The following is a 25,327-nucleotide window of genomic DNA, read 5'->3' on the forward strand; positions in this document are numbered from 1 at the left end:
ATAACGAAGACCCACCACAGCTGGAAAAAATAAATAAATAAATAAACTTAAAAAAAAATTAAAACAACCAAGTGAAAGTCACTCAGCTGTGTCCGACTCTTTGTGACCCCATGGACTATACAGTCCATGGCCAGAATACTGGAGTGGGTAGCCTTTCTCTTCTCCAGGGGATCTTCCTAACACAGGGATCAAACCCAGGTCTCCTGCATTGCGGGTAGATTCTAAACAAGCAAAACAGGTTCTAAACCCTGGAGCTTCTGGCTCCTGTCTCTCCCCACCCTTCATCTCCCCATAGAACACCCCAGAAAGGAGGCTGGGATGAAGTCAGCGGGTGTGAGTCTAATCCCCTTTATCCTTGAACCCTGGGGTGATGTGAGTGTCATCCCCACCTGGGAAGGAAGGTATGTAGCCAGGAATAAATGCTCTTAGAGGGCAGGGCCTCGTGGGGGCATCACCTGAGGCAGCCTGGCACCTGGGAGTCTCCTAAACACTAGAGCGAGCCAGCCACCAGTCTGGCAGATGACTGGAGAGGCCGGGGAAATGGGAAAGGCCTGCACCAGCTCATTTGCCCGGGCCGTCGATGTCACCCCGTAGGCCGAGGACTGGGTCTGTGTCCTGGAGTCTTTCTGATCAAATGATTGGGAGACTCAGCCCTCCCCCCAGCAGGCCTGGATGCCTTAGCTCAAGGGCAGCCCTGTGGCCTCTCCCTCCTCACCAGGGATCCCAGCCGGGCAGGCCCAGGGCAAACAGCCTTAACGGTAAGGGGAGGTGGGCTGCGATAAGAGAAGGCAGATAAAACCAGTCCCACTGGGCACGAAGCCCAGCCTCAAGGCCCGGAAGTCTCCGCATGCCCCCTCCCTAGTACTCCCTTCTGCCTGCTCACCTTTAACCTCCACCGGGTTGTTATTTAACTCACAGGAAGATTCTGACTTAGTCCTGCGCTCAGAAATCCAGCAGGGAGGCTGAGAGATCCCTGGGCTGATCCCAGGATGAAAGCAGAAGCCTATCAGGTGAGACCATCTCCCAGGCCCCTGCCCACACCCCCAGGCACACTCCCCCAAGGCCAGGGTGGGAAAAGGCCAGGTCTTGGGAATCCCTCCAGCTCCCCCTCCCCTCTGTGGCCCAGCCCAGGGCAGGCTTGGCAGAGGTACCCACTCTGTGCCCCACCCAGTGGGGGAGCGGGAAGCCCAGGGATGAGAGGTGCCAGGTCCCTGGCTACTTGCTGGCCAGTGGCTGAGACGCTCTGGTGGGAAGCAGCCATGGAGGAGCCAGGCCTATCGGGGTGTCCTCTCTCGGCTAAAACTGCCTCCTTCCAGGTAGGAGAACACTGACCTTGGACAGGCAGCCTTCTCTATGGCTACCTTTTGTGCAATGAGTGTAGATAGACCTCAGGGATCCAAGCCATTAGCAATGGTCATAACCTCATACTTTGCAGAGACCCAAGAAAAAAGCCTTGTCATCCTACACCTTGTTCTAAAGGCCTGGGTGGTCCAGGGCCCCCCAACCCCATGGGCCTCACAGCTTCCTTTTCACCAACTGGAGGCTCCACAGAACCCCCCACCCAGTGTGGGGATGGGAAGCTCTGAAGGAGGACTGGGCAGGAGGTGTGGGAGGCAGCCGAGGCAGCCTTGAGGGTCCTCCTGTGTGCCAGGCCCTGTTACAGACCGGGTTTCGTCTGACTTAACTCTCTAGACTGATCTATGAGAAAGAGCAGTCAGCTCTATTTTAATAATGATAATAACAGTGGCACTATTGATCAAAGAGCTTTCTACCTGCTGGGCCCTGTGCTCGCTGTTGTCTGTGTTTGATGATCTGAGACCATTATTGTCTGCATTTTAAAGATCTGGAAGGTGCGAGTAGGAGCTTGTAAGGACTTGGCTTGTTGAAGGTCTCTGCTGTTGCTGCTAAGTCACTTCAGTCGTGTCTGACTCTGTGCGACCCCATAGACGGCAGCCCACCAGGCTCCCCCGTCCCTGGGATTCTCCAGGCAAGAACACTGGAGTGGGTTGCCATTTCCTTCTCCAATGCATGAAAGTGAAAAGTGAAAGTGAAGTTTCTCAGTTGTGTGCTCACCTCCAGACCTCTGAGGCCAGCAGCACTGCGACCCCAACTTTACAGATGAGGAAACAGGGCTTCAGGGGCAAGGAGACTGCCAGCTCAGAAGCGGCAGAATCATCCTTGGAGGGGACCAGCTAGAGCTGGGGGTGGGAACCCCAGGCTGGACTATGTGAGTCTGTAGACACTAGACAAGTTGCTTAGCCTCTTTGAGCCTCAGTTTCCTCCTCTGTAGAACAGGCACCACAAGATTGCCTGTCTCCCTCTTGGGATGGCTGTGCGAGGCCCTGTGAGGATCTCACGGCTGTTGTGGCTCATCCAGCGTTGACTGGGGCTGCACACCGGGCTGGCCGCTTCCCCCAACCCCTGACAGAGAGGACCTTCCGCCCAGCAACAGAGGAGCAGCGCCAGAAGCCAGGGGATGGGAGTTATGGCTTCTTCAAGGTCAGCCAGGCCCCCTGGCTCTTGAGGCCAGGACCCTAGAGAGGTGAGGCGACCTGACACACAGTGTGGTCCCCTCACCAGGGGCTGCCTCCTGGGCTGGGGAGTATTGGCATTTCACACAGCTTCTCATCTTCCTCTGAACTGAGAGCCGGCTCAAGGCCAGAGCCCAGTTAGTTGACCAGATGACCAGGCACTCCAAGGGCACAGGGCAGCTGTGGGCAGGGTCCAGGGATGTCTGGAGTGCACTGTGGTTATTGTGCAGTCACCAGGTCGTGCCCAACTTTTTGTCACCCCCACGAACTGCAGAACGCCAGGCTTCCCTGTCCTTCACTGTCTCCCAGAGTTTGCTCAAACTCATGTCCATTGGGAGGCCTGGTATTACAGACCCCTGTGAATGACTACGCCACTTCCCCTGTTAGGCCTCTGTTGTCTTCCCGAGAAATGGGTCCCAGAACAGGCCTTCCCTCACAGGGTGGGTGTGAGGATCAAAGGAGACAGATATGTATAAAAGTCCTTGCACAGTGCTGATGTCTAGGAAGAACTTGTATTGTTATTTAAGAAAACCCATGTTACAAAAAAAAAAAAAAACACGAGCCAGGGTTTCCCTAGCTTGATCAGAGGGGCTAAATTTGGAATCAAAAGGGGCTGGAACTGAGCTGAATCCTTGAACCAACTTGCTAGTTGGTGACCTTCCCAGGTGATTCCTTGCCTCCTATCCTCTGTTTCCTCACCTGTAAAATGGGCTCAGTACAGCACCAGGCAAGGAGGAGGCTCTGTAAATCTTACCTCCAGGGAGAAGGTACCAAGGACAATCATGGTTGCAGAGTGTCATAAACTGAGAAAACATGTTCCACACTTTTTTTTTTCCTTTCTGAAAATTGGCAATCTGCTCTCAGGTTTGAGCAAAGAAAGGATCGGCCAGCTCAGAGACCACTCAGGCCCTTCGGGGAGGTGGCAGAACTGAAGCCAGCCTTTCAGTGGCATGTCCCACCTCAAGGCTCCACGCCACACACCTGGTGCCCTTCGAAAGGCCTTCTTGGCTATGAGTGGAGACCCCAGAAACTTCCCAGGAGCGTCTGGGAGCCACACCTGCTTCCAGGTCAGTTCTGGCCCCTTGCTGGGCCTCAGTACCCCCAGCTGCTGACCAGGAATGTTGATCAAGAAGAGCTCTGAGGGATTTCCTTGGCAGTCCAGTGGTTAAGACTTCACCTTCCAATGCAGGGGTGAGGGTTCGATCCCTAGTAGGGGAACTAAGATCCCATGTGCCTCTCGGCCAAAAAAACCCAAAATATAAAACAGAAGCAATATTGTAACAAATTCAATAAAGACTTTAAAAATGGCCACATCAAAAAATCTTAAAAACAAAAAAAACAGTAGAACTCTGAGGTGCTGGTCAACTAACATGGAAGGAATCATTCATTCTTTTTCCCACTTAGGCATGTTACCAGGGGAAAAATTATAAAATACATACAAGCAAAAGGACGGTAACAGTCACCTCTAAATAAAAATTTTTAAAAAGAAAAAAATATATATATATACACTTATAAAAAGTCACTTCTAGCCTTACCTCTCAGAGCTAATCATAGTTACCTTTTAGGAGAAAAATGCCCAGGCTAGTTTCTAAATTGTAATTATTTGAACAAAAATGGGATCCCAGTGTCCATACTGAGTCATCAAAAGGTTTGTTCCCTTAACAAGCTTCTTACATCAAAATTTATAATGCTCTGTTAGAAAACATTTATTTTGAAATGCTGATACAGTCACATGGCTTAGAATCTAAAAGGTACAAAAGGGTAGATGGCAAGAATGTGGCAAGGGGACATTTGATCAGAGATCTGAAATGATCATGAGTTAGTCACGTGAACTTTAGGGGGAAGATCATTCCGGACGGAGGGAATCCCAGTGCAAAAGCCCTGAGGCTCTGTCGTGCGCTCACTCTGTATGACCTTGGGCTGGCTGAGCAACCCCTCTGCCTCAGTTTCCCATCTTCGTAAGGAGGATAATCACAGTACTCCTCAAGCCGCTGTGAGGATTAAATGAATACCTTTCATGCTAAGTAACCTCAGATATGCAGATGACACCACCCTTATGGCAGAAAGTGAAGAGGAACTAAAAAGCCTCTTGATGAAGGTGAAAGAGGAGAGTGAAAAAGTTGGCTTAAAGCTCAACACTCAGAAAACAAAGATCATGGCATCTGGTCCCATCACTTTATGGGAAATAGATGGGGAAACAGTGGAAACAGTGTCAGACTTTATTTTTGGGGTTCCAAAATCACTGCAGATGGTGATTGCAGCCATGAAATTAAAAGACGCTTACTTCTTGGAAAGAAAGTTATGACCAACCTAGATAGCATATTCAAAAGCAGAGACATTACTTTGCCAACAAAGGTTCATCTAGTCAAGGCTATGGTTTTTCCAGTGGTCATGTATGGATGTGAGTGTTGGACTGTGAAGAAAGCTGAACGCTGAAGAATTGATGCTTTTGAAGTGTGGTATTGGAGAAGATTCTTGAGAGTCCCTTGGACTGCAAGGAGATCCAACCAGTCCATTCTGAAGGAGATCAGCCCTGGGATTTCTTTGGAGGGAATGATGCTAAAGCTGAAACTCCAGTACTTTGGCCACCTCATTCGAAGAGTTGACTTATTGGAAAAGACTCTGATGCTGGGAGGGATTGGGGGCAGGAGGAGAAGGGGACAACAGATGATGAGATGGCTGGATGGCATCACTGACTCGATGGACGTGAGTCTGAGTGAACTCTGGGAGTTGGTGATGGACAAGGAGGCCTGGCGTGCTGTGATTCATGGGGTTGCAAAGAGTCGGACACGACTGAGCGACTGAACTGAACTGAACTGAACTTCATGCTAAGTGCTCAGTAGATGTGGACTTTCACAAAGGTGGGCGTGAGCTTGGTGTGTTTGAGAATCAGGAGACCAGCAGGGCTGGGGGCAATGGTAAGATCAAAAGTTTGGACACCATCCTAAGTGCAGTGAGAATCCATGGGGAGATTTGAAGCAGGAGAGAGGAGATCTGTTTTGTTTTTTTTTTTAATGATTTAAACGGGGATTTCCTTGGTGGTCCAGTGGTTAAGAGTCCACACTTCCAATGCAGGGAGTGCGGGTTTGATCCTTGGTTGAGGAACTAAGATTCTCCATGTCACGTGGCATGGCCAAAAAAAGACAAAAAAAAAGGGGAAACAATTGTGGTTGTGGGGGTCAAGAGGAACAACAGCAAGGAGGTGATAGGTTAGACCAGCAGTGATGGCCTGGGCCTGGAGGGATGGCAGTGAGGCCTAGCTTTATTTATTTATTTACCTTTATGATTGTATTTATTTATGGTTGTGCTTTTCTCCAGTTGCAGTGAAAACAGGGGCTACTCACTAGTTGCGGTGCGTGGGCTTCTCATTGCGGCAGAGTCTCTTGTTGCAGAGCATGGGCTCTAGGGCATGGGGGCTTCCGTGGTTGTGACACGTGGGGTCAGTGGTTGAGGCTCCCAGGCTCTAGGGCACGGGTTCAGTAGTTGCTCCACGGCATGTGGGATCTTCCTGGGTTAAGGATCAAGCCGTGTCTCCAGCATTGGCAGGTGGATTCTTTACCCCTGAGTCACCAGGGAAGCCCGAGGCCTAGCTTAAGACTTGAGCCCCCTGGGTGGAGCTGTTCCCCAAACTGAAAAGCCCTGGGGAGCAGCTGAGATGCCTGCAGACGCTGAGCGGTCACCAGGCACTCATGTCGGTAGCCAGCGAAGAGGGACATTTGAAAGTCAAACATGGTCACATGTTTGACATGTGACCGGGGACAGCAGGGACCACCTCGGGGAGAGGGGTGTGAGTCCCTGGCTGCAACGGGAGGAGGTCGGAGGGGAGAACGCAGAGCCAGCAGGGCTCACCCAGCCAGGAAGGAGGAGGATGGGGAGGGGAGGTGTCCAGGAAGCTGAGAACAAAGGGTTTCAGGAAGAAGGGCGTCATCAGGTCATCAACTGTGTCACCTGCCACCCGAGATAGAGGGTGATAAACAGCACGTGGGCCCCTGAGCACAGCTCCAGTTGTTTGTTTCCTCGGGGTCAACCTTAGAAGCAGGAGAACCGCAGGGTCGGAGGGAGGCCCATTTTTAAGGTCCGCTGCCCTCCTAATACACTAAATCCATTCACACCTCTGGAGCCAGAGTCAGGGTGAGGATAAGGAGAGGCTGCTCCACTGAGGATATGGAATTCTGTTTAAGGCAAGTTTCTTCTCACCCAGCGACAGAAAAGAATTTCCATGTAGGTCCCTGGATATAAGCTGACATTCAGAGGTGAGGGGAGCCCTTATGTATCAGAGGGTCTGAATCTGGATGTGGCCATTGGAAATGTACCCTCCCTTCTGAATGCTAGTCTTCTGCATAAACCTGCCAAAGAGCTTGAACCTCGTCTGGTCTTCACAGAACCCTGGGTGGGGGTGGGGAATGGCCAGCGGAACCCCTCTAGTCCTGGCTCTCTGGAGTGCCTTTGGAGACTCTTGGCATCATCAAGACCCAGCCTCCCCTGGAAATTATGAGATGGGACAGAACTCATTTCAGCCTTGTCCTATTAAGAAGACTGCAAGTCAAGACAGAATCAGAAAGAGGAAGCAAATTGCCCAAGGTCACACAGAGCATCGACAGCAGAGATTAACCAGACCAGTGGTGGCAAGTTGGGGCAGGTTTTAAAGCCAGGAAATCTGGCTTTGCGTCTTAGCTCTGCCACACACTGTCTCACTCTGAATGAGGTGCTTACCCTCTGTGAGCCTCCATTTTGCAACCTGTCAAATGGGGATAATCTTTCATTCATATATTTTTTGTGAGGATTAAAAAGAGATTGCAATGCCAATTCCAGGGATAAATGCTAAAGGAACCCACCCAAAAGAGCAAAGAGGAAAAGTTTAGGGGAAAGGTGTTTCAGGCAGAGGTAAAAGTTGTGAGCATGAGCTTGGCCAAGACCAAGTCTTGAAGTCTTTGCCAGCTGTCACGATGAGGCAGGAGAGAGAGCAGTAACTCAGGCAGATCTGCGTCTAGATAGCCCAGCATGGTGCCTTTGCTGACCTGCTGTGTGGCCCCAAGCTGTCTCTCTTCCTCTCTGGTCCCCAACCTCCCGTCCCTACAGGCTTTAAACAGAAATCACAAATCTTTGTTCTTTTCAAGTTTCATTCTTCACTCTTCTCTTGCTCCCTGGGCAGGGTGCTCCAAGAGCAGAGCCTTGTCATCTGTCCCCACAAGCCAGTGTCCCCATCACCGAACCCAGGTCTGGCAGAGACAATTTCTCACCAAATGAACACATGAATGGATGGATGGATCACACCCTTTCCCTTTGGGAGGGTGGAGGGTTGAAGCAGGACCCCTGGCCCCTCACTACCCTCCGTGCATGCCTGCAGACCTGCCTCCCATGGGTGGACACTGGCCTGCTTGCCAGTTTCCCTGAGTCCTTGTTTTCTCTGTTCTCCACACAGTGGATTTGTTTCTCTTGTTCTTTATGAAGAATGAGACCAAAAGGCCAACAGTGGTTCTCCGGGTGCACTATGAAAGTGCTTTTGATTTTCTCCTTTATACTTTAGCTTCTTTCTTGTACAAATATCTGTGCTTTTCAAATAAAAAGCAATGATGAGACTTTCCTGGTGGTCCAGCGGCTAAGACTCCATGCTCCCAGTGCAGGGGGCCCTGGTTTGATCCTGGTCAGGGAGCTAGATCCCACATGCCACAACTAAGACTTTTGTTGTTTTTCAGTCGCTCAGTTGCGTCAGACTCTGTGACCTCACGGACTGCAGCATGCCAGCCTTCCCTGTCCTTCACTCTCTCCCGGAGTTTGCTCAGATTCGTGTCCATTGAGTCGATGATGCCAGCCAACCATCTCATCCTCTGTCATGCCCTTTCCTTCTGCCCTCAATCTTTCCCAGCATTAGGATCTTTTCCAATGAGACAGCTGTTCGCATCAGATGGCCAAAGTATTGAAGCTGCATGACCTGGTGCAGCTTCACCTAAGACCTAGTGTAGCCAAATAAAATTTTTTTTTAAAAAGCCATAATGCAAAGGAGATGAGGGGAATGCTAAAGAAATACAAATGACCTTTTTTAAAAAATTAATTATTTTTATTTTGGCTATGCTGGGTCTTTGTTGCTAAGCAGGCTTTTCTCTAGTTGTGCAGAGCAGGGCCTACCCCCTAGTTGCAGGGCACAGGCTTCTCATTGCGGTGGCTTCTTTTGTTGCTGAGCACAGGCTCCAGGCATGGGCACTTCAGTGGTTGTGGCTCCCGGGCCCTAGAGCACAGGCTCAATGGTTGTGGACCATGGGCTTAGTTGCTCTGCTGCATGTGAGATCATCCTGGACCAGGGACCGAACCCATGTCTCCTGCATTGGCAGGTGGATTCTTTACCACTGAGCCACGAGGGAAGCCCTTGACTTTTACAGATAAAAAATGCTCACCCTCCTTCATAATAAAATAAATGCAAAAGATAGCTACCCTGAGAATACATGTTTACCCCTGTGGGATTGGCAAGATCAGAGTTGGCTAATGGTGTATGCTGCTGAGGAAATAGATGGCTCATGCCCCTCAGGGCCATGGGGGTGGAAACCGGCCTTGTCCCTATGGAGGACAACGTGGCAGTCTGTATGAAAGTGTCGAATGCACATCACCTTTGATCCAGCCATTGCACTTCCTGGGATTTATCCATCAGATGTGCTCACACATGGAAGGAACAATGTTACCCGCCGTAGCATTGCTTGTGATGGCCAAATATTGAAAACCTAAACATCCATCAGTAAGAGACTGGCCACATACACGACAGTACTTCCACACCAAGGAGTACTATGCAGCTTTAAAAAACCAAATTAGCCAATACAGCCTCTCTTATGTGGCAACACAGTCCAGAATAAGGTCTAGGATATAAAGTTATATGGGAATATAGTGTATATAGTCTGCTGCTATCTTTGAGTATAAAGAAGTGTGTGTGTTAGTCGCTCAGTCATGTCCGACTCTTGGTGACGCCATGGACTGTAGCCCACTAGGCTTCTCTGTCCATGGAATTCTCCAGGCAAGAATACTTGAGTATAAATAAGAAATCAATATGTATTTGTATTTCCTTGTAATTGCATAAAATGTCTCTAGAAAAATCACAAGAAGCATAACTTTGCTTTTGGGTGGAGGAATTAGGTTGCTAGGACCTGGGGCGGGAGGGAAGCTTTTCCCAGCGTACCTTTTCATACCTCTCACTATTTAAATGATATGATGTATTATCCATCTAAAAAAAAAAAGTGAGAATTTAAAGACAAAATAAAAAGTAAGAAGCAGTTTGAATACAACAAAGAAGATAAATCGATTGTATTCCTTCCCCTCTTAAATTTCCAGGTGTCATTGGCTATAAAAATTGTCCTTGGAGGGAATTCCCTGATGGTCCAGTGGTTAGGACATGGTGCTTTGACAGCTGGGATCCCGCAGCAGTCATGGGATCAGCCAAAACAAACAAAAAAAAACCGATCCTTAGAGAACATGGAGAAAAGGCCACTGGGTGACTTTGCCAAGGCTTCTTGTTTTTGTTGTTCAGTCGCTAAGTCACGACCGACTCCTTGTGATCCCATGGACTGTAGCATGCCAGGCTCCTCTGTCCTCCACTATCTCCCGGAGTTTGCTCAAATTCAGGTCCATTGAGTCGGTAATGCTCTTTAATCATCTCATCCTCTGCCATCCCCATCGCCTCCTGCCCTCAGTCTTTCCCAGAAGCAAGATCTTTTCCAATGAGTCAACTCTTCACAAAGTGACCAAAGTCCTGAAGTTTTAGCAGTTTACTGAAATAGAAGCCTGGAAAGAAGCTCAATTTCACTGTAGCCAGGGAAATACACGATAAGAATGACAGGGTACTCCACACCCCGCCATCTGGGGGACATTCTGGAATAGGGGTGCTCTCTCCACACACACAACTGATGGGCTGCAACGTTTCCAGTGTTGGGGGGAAGGAATGCAAATACGCTTGGACCCAAATGTTCCTCATCCCATGCAATCTCACCCTCAGAAATTTAAGCCCCTGGTGTAGATGCTACCCACTGCGGCAGAGCACTGCAGGCAAGGAGGGAATGCATTATGGTATAGCCACTGCTTCTGAGCTAGCAGTGCCCCCACCTCCAGTGGGGGGGCGGGCCAGGAGGAAGGTATAGAGGCTAGGAATAAGGACTCTGGGGCCAGAGCTCAAATTTTGATGTTTTGACTTGGGCATGTGCCTTTATTTCTCTGGGCCTCAGTTTCCTCACTTGTGAAACAGGGCATAATACTGGTACCTATTTCACAGGATTTTGGTGATTAAATGAGTAATTATGTAGAATGGATTTAAAGCAGTGCTTGGCCCAGAAAGGTTCTACTTAACTGTTTGCTAAGTAATGGTCTTAAAGGGATCCTTCCTTATTTTTTAGGTTTTTTTTTTTTTTTGAGGGGGTTGGTTTTATTTTCTTTTTTGACCCTGAAGCATGCAGGAGCTTAGTTCCCTGACCAGGGATTGAACCCATGCCCCCTGCAATGAAAGCACGGAGTCTTAACCACTAGACCACCAGGGAAGTCTATGGATCCCTATAGGCTTATTGTTGAGTATGACTGTTAAGATGCAGAAAGTATTGTCATTTGCATCAGCAAGGTTCTATAGGGAGTTCTCTGGTAGTCTAGTGGTTAGGATTTGGGGCTTTCACTGTGGCCTGGGTTCAATCCCTGGTGGGGGGACTGAGATCCCGCAAGCTGGGCTGCATGGCCCAGAAAAACCAAAATAAAAAAGCCCAAGGCCCTAGCGAGTTGTGTCTGTGATTTCACGAGCAGACACACACCGGGGGACACACACTTGGTTGTCAATGTTCTTGTCGTTCAGTCACTAAGTCGCGCCCAACTCTTTGGGACTCCGTGGACACTAGCATGCCAGGCACCTCTGTCCTCCACTGTCTCCCAGAGTTTGTTCAAATTCACGTCCACTGAGTCAGTGATGCTATCTAACTACCTCATTCTCTGCCGCCCCCTTCTCCTTTTGCTTTCCGTCTTTCCCAGCATCAGGTTTTTTCCAATGAGTTGGCTCTTCACATCAAGTGGCCAAAGTGTTGGAGCTTTAGGTTCAGCATCAGTCCTTCCCATGGATATTCAGGATTGATTTATTTTGGGATTGACTGGTTTGATCTCCTTGGCTGTCAATAAGAATTACCAAAGGTGGGGGGAGAAAGAGGGTTAAGCAAAAGAAAAAAAAAACATTTAATGCCATTTTATGATCAATTTTATGCAGTTATTAAGTTATAATGTATAAAGAAAGTTTCAATGATTTTTAAAAAAGAAGAAAACTAAGCAAGACAACAACCTGTCCATCTCCCATGGGGCAGGGGTGGGGCACCCACCAGTGATATGAAGAGCAGAAGTCTAGCCAATGACAGAATCTTCCCAACACATGTGTTTATTTCAAAATCAAACAATCTCTGCTAAATATTTAGACCCAGTGTCTGCAGGAAAGAGGGAGAGACTACCATCAGTTGTTAAGGGACTGCCTTTTATCTGAGGAAACTTCTCTAGAAGCTTCTTGCAGCAACTCCCCACCACTACCCAAACACACACACCTTTCCAAGTCTCAACTGTAGAAAGGGAATCTCCATACTACTTTTTCCCCATGCTACCAGTTGGAACCAAGAAGGTCATATACAGGGACTTCCCTGGTGGTCTGTGGTTAAAACTCTGTACTACCCATGCAGGGGGCCCAGGTTCAACCCTTGGTCAGGGATCTAATGGGGGTGCCAAAAATTAAAGTAAAAAAAGATTAAGAAAAGTAAAAATATTTTTAAATCAAGAGCAAAAGTATTAATTTAAAAAATTAAGTCATAGAAAAAGTTCTGAAAACTCCAGGACAAACCTGGATCCTCCACCCACAGGTAGGGCAGATTACTGCCCTCTCTGAGGGCAGCTCTCTCTAAACAGCACATCTTCCAAGGTGCAAATCTAATCTTGTCATCCTTTCTTAGAACCATTTTATTGTAATCCAAATCTAAATGCAACCCAATTTCTTATAAGGCCACAAGATCCTGCTGGCTCTGGCATCCTGTCACCCTGGGGCTCACTAACTGTGCTCAGTCTCCACAGTTCATGAGGTCAGGATGTTGCCTCTTCCAGGAAGCCTTCCCAGGCTGCCCAGGAATGGTTAGGGGACCCAGTAGCTGTAGGTGCCTGGTTTTTGGTCTGTTATCCTGCAGTCGAGCTGTCAGATTCATGAGGGCAGAGGCCACATCCCTGCAGTTTGTCTCTGTGTTGGGTCGGGATGTTTTGGGAGCTGCGATTCAGTGACCTCCCTGAGGTGTCCACAAGTTCTCTCATTGTATCCTGGCCCGTTGAGTCCTAAAATGTTGATGTTCACTCTTGCCATCTCCTGTTTGACCACTTCCCATTTGCCTTGATTCATGGACCTAATATTCCAAGCAACAGTTAGAACTGGACATGGAACAACAGACTGGCTCCAAATAGGAAAAGGAGTACGTCAAGGCCGTATATTGTCACCCTGCTTATTTAACTTATATGCAGGGTACATCATGAGAAACCCTGGGCTGGAGGAAGCACAAGCTGGAATCAAGATTGCCGGGAGAAATATCAATAACCTCAGATATGCAGATGACACCACCCTTATGGCAGAAAGTGAAGAAGAACTAAAGAGCCTCTTGATGAAAGTGAAAGAGGAGAGTGAAAAAGTTGGCTTAAAGCTCAACATTCAGAAAACTAAGATCATGGCATCCGGTTCCATCACTTCATTGCAAATAGATGGGAAACAGCGGAAACAATGGCTGACTTTATTTTTGGGGGCTCCAAAATCACTGCAGATGGTGATTGCAGCCATGAAATTAAAAGACGCTTACTCCTTGGAAGGAAAGTTATGACCAACCTAGACAGCATATTAAAAAGCAGAGACATTACTTTGCCAACAAAGGTCCGTCTAGTCAAGGCTATGGTTTTTCCAGTGGTCATGTATGGACGTGAGAGTTGGGCTATAAAGCAAGCTGAGCGTCGAAGAATTGATGCTTTTGAGCTGTGGTGTTGGAGAAGACTCTTGAGAGTTCCTTGGACTGCAGGGAGATCCAACCAGTCCATCCTAAAGGAAATCAGTCCTGAATATTCACTGGAAGGACTGATGCTGAAGCTGAAACTCCAATACTTTGGTCACCGTGAAGAACTGACTCATTGGAAAAGACCCTGATGCTAGGAAAGATTGAAGGCAGGAGGAGAAGGGGATGACAGAGGATGAGATGGTTGGATGGCATCACCGACTCAATGGACATGAGTTTGAGTAAACTCCGGGAGTTGGTGATGGACCAGGGGCGCCTGGCGTGTTGCAGTCCATGGGGTCGCAAAGAGTCGGACACGACTGAGCAACTGAACTGAACTGAACTGGTCCCGGCTCGCAGCTGGTTCTGGCCTGGAGCAGGGCTGCTGACTGGGACTGGCTATTTGGGGGAGGTGGGGGGAGTGCGGCCAGATCCTGGAGAAGACGACGAAAAGAGTGCGTATTTTTCTAGGGAGGAGGACTCCTGCGGGACCGTGCCCCTCATAAACATGAACGAACTCTCCGGCCCTCGCCGGGGCCTGCCCCTCACAAAGATGGCGTCTCACAGATTCTTATTGGTCGCAGTGGCGATGGGCAGCTCTGATTGGCGAAGAGAGGAGGCGGGTCGGGGGCGGGCCCAGGAGCTTAGTTTTTTTCGGTCCGGGCCTAGCGTGCAGCTGCCTGGCCCTCTACTATGTCTCGGGCACGCTGCCACGCTCTCTTCCTGGCAGCGGTTTCTCCGCGTGGTGCAACAACCAGGGTCGCAGTGCGGCGAGGGTTGAGCGCGTGGCCTGTGCTGCAGGAGCCAGACATGGAGTATCAGGTATCTTTGCCCCCCGGCGGGAGGTCACGCAATGACTCGTGAGCCAGCCTGAGGTCACTTAGCATCTGGTCTGCGCCAAGCTGAGTGGGTGGCCAGGAGCCTGGGACCGAGAGACTCGCAGGGGTCGAGGGGCGGGGCGGGCGGGGACCTTCTGGAGTCTGGAGGTGGGGACAGGCACCAGGAAGTTGGGCCCCGCTCTACCGGATTTGGAAATTCTGAGGCTGAAGTGAACCGCGGTTGGAAGAGAGGAAGGGGACGCCTGGTGGTAGGACCAGCGGCTCAGCTGAGATTCTGGAGTTATTACAGTGTCTCCGGACTCCGAAGCAGCAGTTGGGGGTGGGGGAGAGTAGAGGGATTCGGGAGTTCAGACTTGGGAGATCCAGGAGTCTAGATGTGGGTTGGAGTCTCCAGGATTCAGGAAGAAGGAGATCCAAGTGCTTAGAATTGGGGGACAGGCAGAACTCAGGAGCAGGGGCGGTGGTTAGACAAAAAACTTCCTCCTGGTTCTGTGCCAAAGGCCGGTTGCCAGAGAGCAGCACAGGATGGTGGCCAGGCAGGTGGCACAAGTTTGACGAGTAGGGCCTGCAACCAGGGCCTGCCATTGAGGCCCTGAAGGATTATAAATATCACTCCCACTTCCACCACCCAGTGTGAGCTGTCCTGAGGCTATGCCTACTTGCCTTCTTGTCTGGGCAACCCTGGCACACCCTCCCGCTGAGACTCCTCTTTACCAACTGGTTGCCTCAAGCAACTCTTCTCTGGGTCAGAATGTGGGATCCCAATCCTCAGGGTTAGGCATGGAAGCCTCCAGGAATTCCTAGTTCTAATTCCGTCAGTTCTAAGATCCTAGCCTTCTGTGGTTCTGGCCCTGCTTTAGGAGGAGCCTGATATAGTGGTGAACTATGGAGGGAATTGGGCTTCCCCAGTAGCTCAGTGGTAAAGGATCTACCTGCCAGTGCAGGAGATGCAGGGGATATGGGTTCAATCCCTGGCTCAGGAAGATCCCCTGGGGAAGGAAACGACAACACACTCCAGTATTCTTGCCTGGGAAGTCCCATGGACAGAGGAACCTGGTGGGCTACGGTCCATGGGGTTGCAAACAGCTGGACATGACTGAGCATGCACACACGCATGCACGCATGGAGAGAATTAGAGCAAAGGCCTGAGAGTGAAGCCTAGTCCCGTTAGTCATTTTACCTCTTTTTGCCTGGCACTCCCTAGGTGAAGCTGAACTGCCCCAGGCTCCCATTTCTGCCAGAGCTAGAAAGATGCCACTTCTTTCTCAGTGGTGCCTAACCTCTGGGCTGGGGCACCAGGGCTGGCCTGGCAGTCCTGGTACCTGGGCCTAGCCACCGGCATGCTGTGTGCCTCTGTCCCTGTGGGCCCCTAATGCGCCTTAACTTGCTACCTGGGGCTCACTGCCAGGATGCCGTGCGTACACTCAACACCCTGCAGACCAATGCTAACTACTTGGAGATGGTGAAGCGTAAGCGGGGTGACCCCCAGACACAGCTGGAAGCCATGAAGCTGTACTTGGTACGGAGTGGGCTGCAGGTAAGGTGGAAGGGCCTGTAACCACCTCCACCCCCCACTTCTGTCTGTGCATCCTGTGCCTGAGGCAGGGACCTTGTCTGTCTGTCCCAGGTGGAGGACTTGGACCAGCTGAACATTATCCACATCACTGGAACCAAGGGGAAGGTGAATCACTGGACCCAGGGGTAGGGCGTCCACAGGCTGGGGTGGGGGGTTGGGACCTGCCCAGACAAGACCTTTTCTTTACAGGGCTCCACGTGTGCCTTCACTGAACGTATCCTCCGAAGCTATGGCCTGAAGACGGGGTTCTTTAGGTACTGAGGTACAGAGGGATGTGGTGTCCCCTAGCTGTCTGGGGGGCTCTGGATCCAACCTGAACCTCAGGGCCAGGGTCACCCACAGGAACTCAGCTGCATGTCTTTCTGACCAGTGTTTATTCATTCAACATACATTCAGTTAGCATTTAGCGTATTAGCCCAAGTTTATGGCAATCTCTAATTTTCATAATGCAAAGAACTTGGGGAGGGGAGCAGCAACTTGAATGGATAAAAGAAATATACAGCTGGAAAAGTCAGATATCTTTTTATTTCTTTTTTGGCCACATCGTGCGGTATGAGGGATCTTAGTTCCCTAACCAGGGATCAAACCCGTGCCCCCTGCAGTGGAAGTGTGGAGACTTAACCACTGGACTGCCAGGGAAGTCCCTCAGACGTCTTTTTTTTCAGTTCAGTTCAGTTGCTCAGTCGTGTCTGACTCTTTGTGACCCCATGAACTGCAGCACGTCAGGCCTCCCTGTCCATCACCAATTCCCGGAGCCTACCCAAACTCATGTCCATTGAGTCGGTGATGCCATCCAACCATCTTATTATCCTCTGTCATCCCCTTCTCCTCCTGCCTTCAATCTTTCCCAGCATCAGGGTCTTTTCAAACGAGCCAGTTCTTTGCATCAGGTGGCCAATAAGTCTGAATTTGGCAATAAGGAGTTCATGGTCTGAGCCACAGTCAGCTCCTGGTCTTGTTTTTGCTGACTGTATAGAGCTTCTCCATCTTTGGCTGCAAAGAATATAATCAATTTGATTTCAGCATTGGCCATCTGGTGACGTCCATGTATACAGTCTTCTCTTGTATTGTTGGAAGAGGGTATTTGTTATGACCAGTGCATTCTCTTGGCAAAACTCTATTAGTCTTTGCCCTGCTTCATTCCGTATTCCAAGGCCAAATTTGCCTGTTACTCCAGGTGTTTCTTGACTTCCTACTTTTGCATTCCAGTCCCCTATAATGAAAGGGACATCTTTTTTGGGTGTTAGTTCTAAAAGGTCTTGTAGGTCTTCATAGAACCGTTCAACTTCAGCTTCTTCAGCATTACTGGTTGGGGCATAGACTTGGATTACTGTGATACTGAATAACCGGTTTGCCTTGGAAACGAACAGAGATCACTCTGTCATTTTTGAGATTGCATCCGAGTACTGCATTTTGGACTCTTTTGTTAACTATGATGGCTACTCCATTTCTTCTAAGGGATTCCTTTTTTTTTTTTTAAGATTTATGTAGTATTTATTGGTTGTGGTGGGTCTTCATCACTGCTGTGCGGGCTTTCTCTAGTTGCGGCAAGCAGGGGCTACACCTCGTTGTGGTATGGGGGCTTCTCATCGCCGTTGCTTTTCTTGTGGAGCACAGGCTTTAGGGCACGTGGGCTTCAGTAGTGGCCGCGCTCAGGCTCAATAGTTCTGGTGCATGGGCTTGGTTGCTCTGCAGCATGTGGGATCTTCCCAGACCAGGGATCGAACCAGTGTCTCTTGCATTGCAAGGCAGATTCTTAACCACTGGACCGTCAGGAAAGCCCCCTCAGATATCTTTTTATTAACTTAAATTCCTTACACAGTTTTTAAATCACATAGAAATATTTATCAGTTAGGGTATCTTTGCCATAAGGAGCAGAAAGCCTGGCTAGTAAGGGCTTAGACAGTAAGCATAGGGTATGATGCCCCTGTCGAGGTCTCCCTAGTGGGCAGCAGAAGGGAACCCTGTCACTGTGCCAGCCTCAGCCGCTGCTTTGCCCACTGGGCAGCGCCCCGTCTTGGCCACATTCAAGCATCTAAAATCACACCAGAGGATTGGAGTGAGCCGGTGGGGATAGATAGGGGTCCCTCTCCCTGAAGCTGTATGTGCCTTTCTTAAACCCATCTCTGGCAAAGCAGTGGAATTAACATGCCAGCGAATCACTCAGGTTTCAGTCCCTAGGCTTGGGGCGTTCAAGATGTGTGCCTCCTTCTATTTTACCAGTTCTATCAAGTGACCTCTGTAAACAGCTGAAACCAGCTGACTGAAGTCCTTTCAGATCAGTGTGTTTTCCCTTCACAGTTCTTTATTCAAAATAGAGAAATGGAGAGGATTCATAATATGAGAGGGTCTTTGAGGATTCGAATAGAAGCCCCAAATCTCATCTAAAATAATTTGAGGAGTTAAAAACTCAGCCTTCAACTTGGGCCCATGTGGCCTCATGGGCCAGTCTGGGGCTGCAACTTGAACACAGCTGATGAGGCTTTGTCCTCAAGGACAGGAAGACAGACAGACATTATGGGGACAGATGTTGGCAGAGTAGCTGATTGGTGTGGGCTGCTGGAGGCAGTGCTATAGGAGCCCAGAGAGCATTCCTGACCAGCCTGGTGGGGAGGATCCTTTCTCTCTGCTGGAGGAGTGGTCTTAACTTGAGATCTGTGTAGTGGGCAGGTCCACAGGTAGGGTACGTGGGCAGGCGGGGGAGGAAGCAGGGCTGGAGGAGCTAAAAAATAGTCCAGAGGAGCTGGGGCACAGGGACCTTCCAAGGGATGCAGGAGAGGTGAGGTACAGAGGCCAGTGGAACCAGCCCCACTGGGGCCTAGAAGGCCGAGGTGAGGAGCGAGAAGGGTTTTCAGCAGGACAGTGACATAGCCTGATTTGTTTTTCCAAAAGACGGGTCTGACTATGGGGCGGGGGTGGGGGGCAGCCTGGGGGTCTTGGGAAGGGAGTTTCCTGATGACCCTGGTTCTTTCGACAGCTCTCCCCACCTGGTGCAGGTGCGTGAGCGGATCCGCATCAATGGGCAGCCCATAAGCTCCGAGCTCTTCACCAAGCACTTCTGGCGCCTCTACCACCGGCTGGAGGAGACCAAGGTGCCTGTGCCAGAGGGCTGGTGGGTGGGCAGGCTAGGGGACCTCAAGTGGGTGGGTAGACCCAGAGGGCGCTGCGCATCCCAGGACACCATCTCCCCCAGCACAGAGGCTGCAGTGGCCCCGAGCTCTGACATGATCCTGTCCACAGGACGACAGCAGCTGTGTCTCCATGCCCGGCTACTTCCGCTTCCTCACGCTCATGGCCTTCCACGTCTTCCTCCAAGAGAAGGTGTGTATGGCCCCCTCCCCAAAACCCTGTGTTCCAGACCTTGGGAAGGGGAATCTCAGCAGGTTAAGGGCTCCCATGCGGTGTCCGGGAGCCCCTGTGCCCCCTGCCATGCCCTGTGATCCTCTGCAGGTAGACCTGGCAGTGTTGGAAGTAGGCATTGGCGGGGCTTACGACTGCACCAACATCATCAGGTGAGGCCGATGGCTTGGGGAGAGGGATGGCGGCCAGGAGCCCAGGGGCATCCTGGCCCTTTTGTTTCCCGCAGGAAGCCTGTGGTGTGTGGGATCACCTCTCTTGGCATCGACCACACTGGCCTTCTGGGGGACACGATGGAGAAGATCGCATGGCAGAAAGGGGGCATTTTTAAGGTGACCTGGGGAGGGGAGGTACATGGATGGCCTGACCCTGGCCCTCAAGATTCAGGGAAGGGGAGGGGTGCTCATTTGTATCTTAACTCAGAATTAGGTCTTGGAATCAGTGGGGTCTGGGTTCTCATGGGAACTCTGTGTGGGACTGGAACAAGTTGAGCCCCATCTCTGGCCTCAGTCTCCCCATCGAGGGGCTCCCAAAGGTCCAGTGGGGGAAGGCTGAATGGGCTGCCCAGAACCAGGGATGTGGGGGCCAGAGATGGGCGGTGGAGCACCTTGGGCAGCCCCTGGCTCACTCTCCGTGTCCTCCACAGAGTGGCGTCCCTGCCTTCACCGTGCTCCAGCCTGACGAGCCGCTGGCGGTGCTAAGGGACAGGGCTCAGCAGATCTCAGTGAGTCTGATGGAGCTGCCGGGGGTGGAGGAGGACTGCCTGGGGAGGCACTTTATCCTCTGGGCCCTCGGTTTGCTCATCTGTGTTCGTCCAGCTGGGGTGCATCTCGGTTCTAGGAACAGGGTTTGGTGGGTTCTGGTAGATGGAAGGGCTGATGGCATCAGGGAGGGCTATCCCCTGAGCAGCTGCTGCCTATCTCCCCCGCAGTGTCCCCTCTACCTGTGCCCACCACTACAAGCCCTGGAGGAAGGGGGGCCACCACTGACCCTGGGCCTGGAGGGAGAGCACCAGCGGTCCAATGCTGCCCTGGCCTTGCAGGTGGCCCGCTGCTGGCTGCAGCAGAAAGGTTACCAGGGTAAGTGGACAGGTCAGTGGGTGGGCAGGGGACAGGTGGACCTGCCTCTGAGGGCCCTTAGAGGTGAGGACCGAGCCCACTGAAGCCCTCCCTCTCCCTTCCCTTCCCTGCCAGATGCTGGGGAGCTGAAGGCATCCAGGCCCAGCCTCCCGGGGCAGCTGCCCCTGGCACCTGTGTTCCAGCCCACGCCCCGCATGCAGCAGGGTGAGTTGGACCTTCCTGCCCAGCTGGGCCCCCTTCAGGTGTTTTCTTTTGGTCTCCTATTAGAGAGGTGGGGCCAAAGGTGCCTTAAGAGAAAGGACTCTGCTGAAGGCAGCAAACTTCCCACACTTTGAGTCCGTGAAGTCTCTCTGAACCTGTTTCCCCATCTGCCAAGTGAGACCATGATAGAATCCACTGAGAGGTGCTGTCACTAAAGGACTGAGTCCAGAGCCTGGCAGATATGGGATACAGTGCCCGGGTGGCCCGTGGTAGCTGCCAGAACTGTCATGCTTGTCATCATCAGGAGACCATGAGGGTCTTGAGGACGGTGATACTCTTCAGGTTTCTTGCTTCCCCTCAAAGCTTTCAGCACATAGTAGGACCTCGTGGCTGTTAAAGCCCTTCAGCAGATGGTTCCAGAGAGCCCACTGTGTGCCAGGCCCTGTGTCAGGGCCGTGAGACAGTCCTGGAGCCAGGGGGTTTACATCCCAGCCCCAGGACTCAGGGCTTCCTTGGGGGATCAAGGGTGCAGAATACGCCTGCAATGCAGGAGACGTGGCAGACACAGGTTTAATCCCTGGGTCGGGAAGCTCCCCTTGGAGAAGGAAACGGCAACCCACTCCAGGATTCTTGCCTGGGAAATCCCATGGACAGAGGAGCCTGGCGGGCTCCAGGCGGTTGCAAAGCGTCCGATGCAACTGAAGCAACTGAGCACACAAGCCCAGGACTCACTCGCTCAGTGACCTAATCTCTCTGAGTCAGGGTTCTCTGCCTGCATTTTGGGACTAATATATGACAGCAGCCCCCCTCTCAGGGCTGCCTGGAAGATTCCACCCGATAAGGCAGCCAAACAGTTAATCCCAGCGACTAGGGCCCAACCAGAGGCTTCTGGGCCGATCAGATTGACGAGTAACGAGGGCTCTGGGTACGGGCAAGCAGTTAGTTGAGGACCGGAGTGGGAGAATATGGGAGGGCTGGCTCGGGGCTGCGCCTGGAGGACTGCCTTGCTCCCCAACCCCAGGGCTTCGGCACACGGAATGGCCAGGTCGGACGCAGTTGCTGCGGCGCGGGCCTCTTACCTGGTACCTGGACGGCGCGCACACCACCAGCAGCATGCAAGCCTGTGTGCGCTGGTTCCGCCAGGCGCTGCACCGCTGCGAGAGGCCGGACAGGTGAGCAGTGGGCCGAGGCGGGGCCGGGACATGGGGTCCAGGGGAGGGGGCGGGACCTCGGGGAAGGATGGGGCAGGGCTTGGTCTGTGGAGAGGGGCGGGACCTTGAGGAGGGGTGGAGCGTGGGCGGGGCTGGACCTCGGGGACGGATGGGGCGGGACAAGAGGACAGGCTCGGGGCGGGACAAGAGGACAGGCTCGGACTGGGACAGCAGGGAAGGAGAGGCAGTTTCTGGAGGAAGGATGGGGCGGGGCCCGCGGAGAAGGGGTGGGAGGCGCCTCCTCTCTGACGTCCCCTGCCCTCTAACCCTTCCGTCTCCCAGCGGTTCCGAGGTGCGCGTCTTGCTCTTCAACTCCACTGGGGACCGGGATTCCGCGGCCCTGCTGAAGCTGCTGCAGGTGAGGAACTGGCTGGGGTATGGGCAGCAGGCAGGCCAGCTCGGGTGCTGGCTTTGACCCCCAGCAGCCGTGCCTTCATCCCTGAGCCTGTTTCCTCAGCTGGAGAATGGCACTGATTGCTCATTCCCCTCCTGAATTGTGTTATAAAAGCATTGGGCACAGGGAAGTCACTGCCCGCATTCTCTGTGGTCACACTCAAGACCAGGATTATAGGCAGGACCAGGTAAGTGGTGTGAGGTGCAGGCTCTGGATTCACTTGTCAGGTTCCCTTCCGCCACTGGCATGTGACCCTGGATAAGAGATGGCATTTCCCTGAGCTCAGTTTGCCTCACCATAAAACAGGGATGTTACTATGATACCTGCTTCTAAACTTTGGTTTACCCAAGAAGACACATAGAACATAGATGGCCCATAAGTATATGAGAGTGTACTCAACATGCCAGATCAGTACAATGCAAATCAAAACCACAAGGAGATATTATTATCTCACACCTGTTAGAATGGCAGTCATCAAAAAGACAAGAGAAAGTAAGCATTGGAGAGGATGGAGACAAAAGGGAACACCTATGAACTGTCAGTGGGATATCATTTCACAGCAGCTATGGATAATAATAGGATAATAATAGAAAGGTTTTTCAAAAAAGTTAAAAACTGGTATGTTATATGATCTGGCAATTCCACTTCTGGGGACTTATCCTAAGAAAATAAAAGCACTAACTTGAAAAGATTAAAAAAATAATAAAATTTGGTTTAAGGGGTCACTGGACTAATAAGTATAGAGGGAGAGGCCCCACTGTGCCCAGGGAAACTGAGTCTGCCCTGGCTGTCAAGGCTGAAAGGGTTCCTAGGGATCGTTTCCCATTTCATAGACCCAGATGCTAAATCTGTCCTTCATATCCACAACCTCGCTCCTTTGTGCTCAGTAGATGGGTCACCTTAAGTCAATGTGCACGCCCCCTCCAGTCTGTCTCCCTGTCTGTGCTGGGCCATGCTTCTCAGGCCACAGGCCATACGGGGTACACTGAGGTAGATCGGGAGGCAGGGGGCGTGGAAGTGCTGTGGGTGGGTTTATGCAGTAGCGCTCCAGTTCAGCTGGGCGGGGGGTGGCGTCTCTCGAGATGGGGACAATGGATGTGGACTCTGGGGGTGCTGTGTGGAAGTCAGGGTGGGGGGCCTCCTCTCAGGCCCTGACACTGAGCTTCTCCCTTTGGCCTTCTAGCCCTGCCAGTTTGACTATGCCATTTTCTGCCCTAACCTGGCAGAGATGGCATCAACAGACAATGCAGGTGAGTTGACAGGCATGGTCCCTGGGGTGGGCAGGCGGCAGAGGGCCCTGAGGTGGATTGCTGTGTGGGTGACAGTGGGGGTTTTTAAACTGGAGGTCTTGAGTAGGAACTAGATTTGTTTTATCATATAAATCAATACCCTTTGGTACGTTTTGAATGTTGCGTGTGACTGCAATACTAAAAAGGAATTATTGGGGAAACTAGTTTTCAAAATGCAGGTTACAACCCATTGATGGTTCTTGAAATCAGCTTAGTCTCAACTAGCATTTTAAATAAAATAGAATAGAGAGTGTCAGTGTGTCTTGCACAAAATTGAGGGTAGGTACTGTCTGATGACATTCTCTTCTAGACGTATACGCGTACACATGTGAGTCCTGGGTTACTATTATAAAATGTATTCTTTTTTACTGTGGGTTATGTAAAAAGTTTTTTTTAAAATAATCTAAAAAATACAGATCTCCAGGCCCCACATCAGATGGCATGGGGATAGTCTGGGAAGGCAGTGAGTTAGGACAGAAAGAGGTGCTCCGTGGGCAGAAGCCCCGGCATTGAAGCTAAACTGCCTGGGCCTGTTTCTCACCAGCTCTGCGACAAAGGGCAGTCACCGAACTTTCTGAGCCTCCGTCTCCTCAGAGCTAAGGACGGACGGTGCTTGGATAGAGCCTGGCATTGAGCAGGGGCTCACGGCATGCTTCCCCACCCCTCCCCTGGGCTGCCTCACTGATGTGTCTGTCCCTGGGCCCCGCAGACCAACAGAACTTCACAGTGACACTGGACCAGGTGCTGCTCCGCTGCCTCGCCCACCAACAGCACTGGAGTCGCCTGCATGAGGAGCAGGTCAGCCCGGACCCCTGGAGCACCCCCGGCCAGGAGCAGGATGGGCCCGCATCTCTGCTGCTGGCGCCTCACCCACCCCACACCCACAGTGCCAGCTCCCTCGTCTTCAGCTGCATCTCCCATGCCTTGCAGTGGATCACCCAAGGCCGGGACCCTCTCTTTCAGCCGCCCAGTCCCCCACGGGGCCTCCTCGCCCACCCTGTGGCAGACAGTGGGGCCATGGTACTCCAAGAGGCTGCCGCCATTCACGTGCTGGTCACAGGCAGCCTGCACCTGGTGGGCGGTGTCCTGAAGCTGCTGGAGCCCTCCCTGTCCCAGTAGCCCAGGCAGTGGGGTGGAGGGGATGGGCATTTGCCCTGCATCTCCCATGAACTCCTAAACTATTTGCCTTTTGTGCCTTCCTGATTCTGTCTAGACTGACCCAGGGTCTTGGGCTGTAGGCAGTGAAATAGAGAGCTGGAGGCAGGATGCTGAGCTCTATCTCTGAGCCTTGGATGCCCCTAGTCTCTTCTTCCTGGTTCTCCAGCTGTTGGAGCACACCTGACCATCCAGCCCATTTCTACTCCCACCCTGCCTGTTTCCTGTCTCAGGCCCAGCTTACTGTGTAAGCTGTCTGACCAAGCCTGGGGCCCTGCCGGCTGTTGGCTGCTGGTTGATAGATTTCCTCCTCCCAGTGGCCTTCTGGGAAAGGACACGGTCCCTGCCTGGGGTCCCCAGGGCGCAGAGGGTGGCTGAAATGATTTAAAGCTTTGAACTTTTTTTTTTTTTCCTTAAAAAAAAAAATTGGCTGGGACTTCCCTGATAGTCCAGTGGTTTTAAGACTCTGCACTTCCAATGGAGAGGATGTGGGTTCGATCCCTGGCTAAGATCCCACATGCTGCATGGTGTGGCCAAAAAAATTTTCTAAAGCATTGGCTAAACATTTGATGGGCTCCCTGGGTGGCTCAGATGGTAAAGAATCTGCCTGCAATGCAGGAGACCTGGGTTCAATCCCTAGGTTGGGAAGATCTGGAGAAAGGAATGGTTCCCCACTCCAGTATTCTTGC

At 51.5% G+C, this 25,327-nt stretch overlaps 1 protein-coding gene across 11 annotated transcripts; it reads left to right on the top strand.

The window, feature by feature from the left end:
- The first annotated feature begins 934 nt into the window (after positions 1-934).
- On the top strand, positions 935-25,085 carry FPGS (folylpolyglutamate synthase). Of its 11 annotated transcripts, none has more exons than XM_070799291.1 (16): positions 935-1,010; positions 3,396-3,598; positions 15,785-15,913; positions 16,004-16,057; positions 16,142-16,206; positions 18,930-19,044; positions 19,193-19,273; positions 19,403-19,464; positions 19,539-19,641; positions 19,956-20,033; positions 20,241-20,388; positions 20,503-20,592; positions 21,611-21,761; positions 22,083-22,158; positions 23,378-23,444; positions 24,193-25,085. In XM_070799291.1, the coding sequence occupies exons 2-16, from the start codon at positions 3,482-3,484 to the stop codon at positions 24,600-24,602; spliced, it is 1,746 nt and encodes a 581-aa protein (XP_070655392.1). In that variant the 5' UTR covers positions 935-1,010; positions 3,396-3,481; the 3' UTR covers positions 24,603-25,085. The 11 variants fall into 11 exon arrangements, with proteins under 11 accessions (XP_070655392.1, XP_070655395.1, XP_070655398.1 ...); XM_070799289.1 differs by lacking the exon at positions 935-1,010 and adding an exon at positions 1,098-1,316; XM_070799294.1 differs by lacking the exon at positions 3,396-3,598 and having other exon boundaries at positions 943-1,010.
- Positions 25,086-25,327: the final 242 nt, after the last annotated feature.

This window comes from Bos indicus, chromosome 11 (genome assembly GCF_029378745.1).
Source record: "Bos indicus isolate NIAB-ARS_2022 breed Sahiwal x Tharparkar chromosome 11, NIAB-ARS_B.indTharparkar_mat_pri_1.0, whole genome shotgun sequence".
Lineage (NCBI taxonomy): Eukaryota > Metazoa > Chordata > Mammalia > Artiodactyla > Bovidae > Bos > Bos indicus.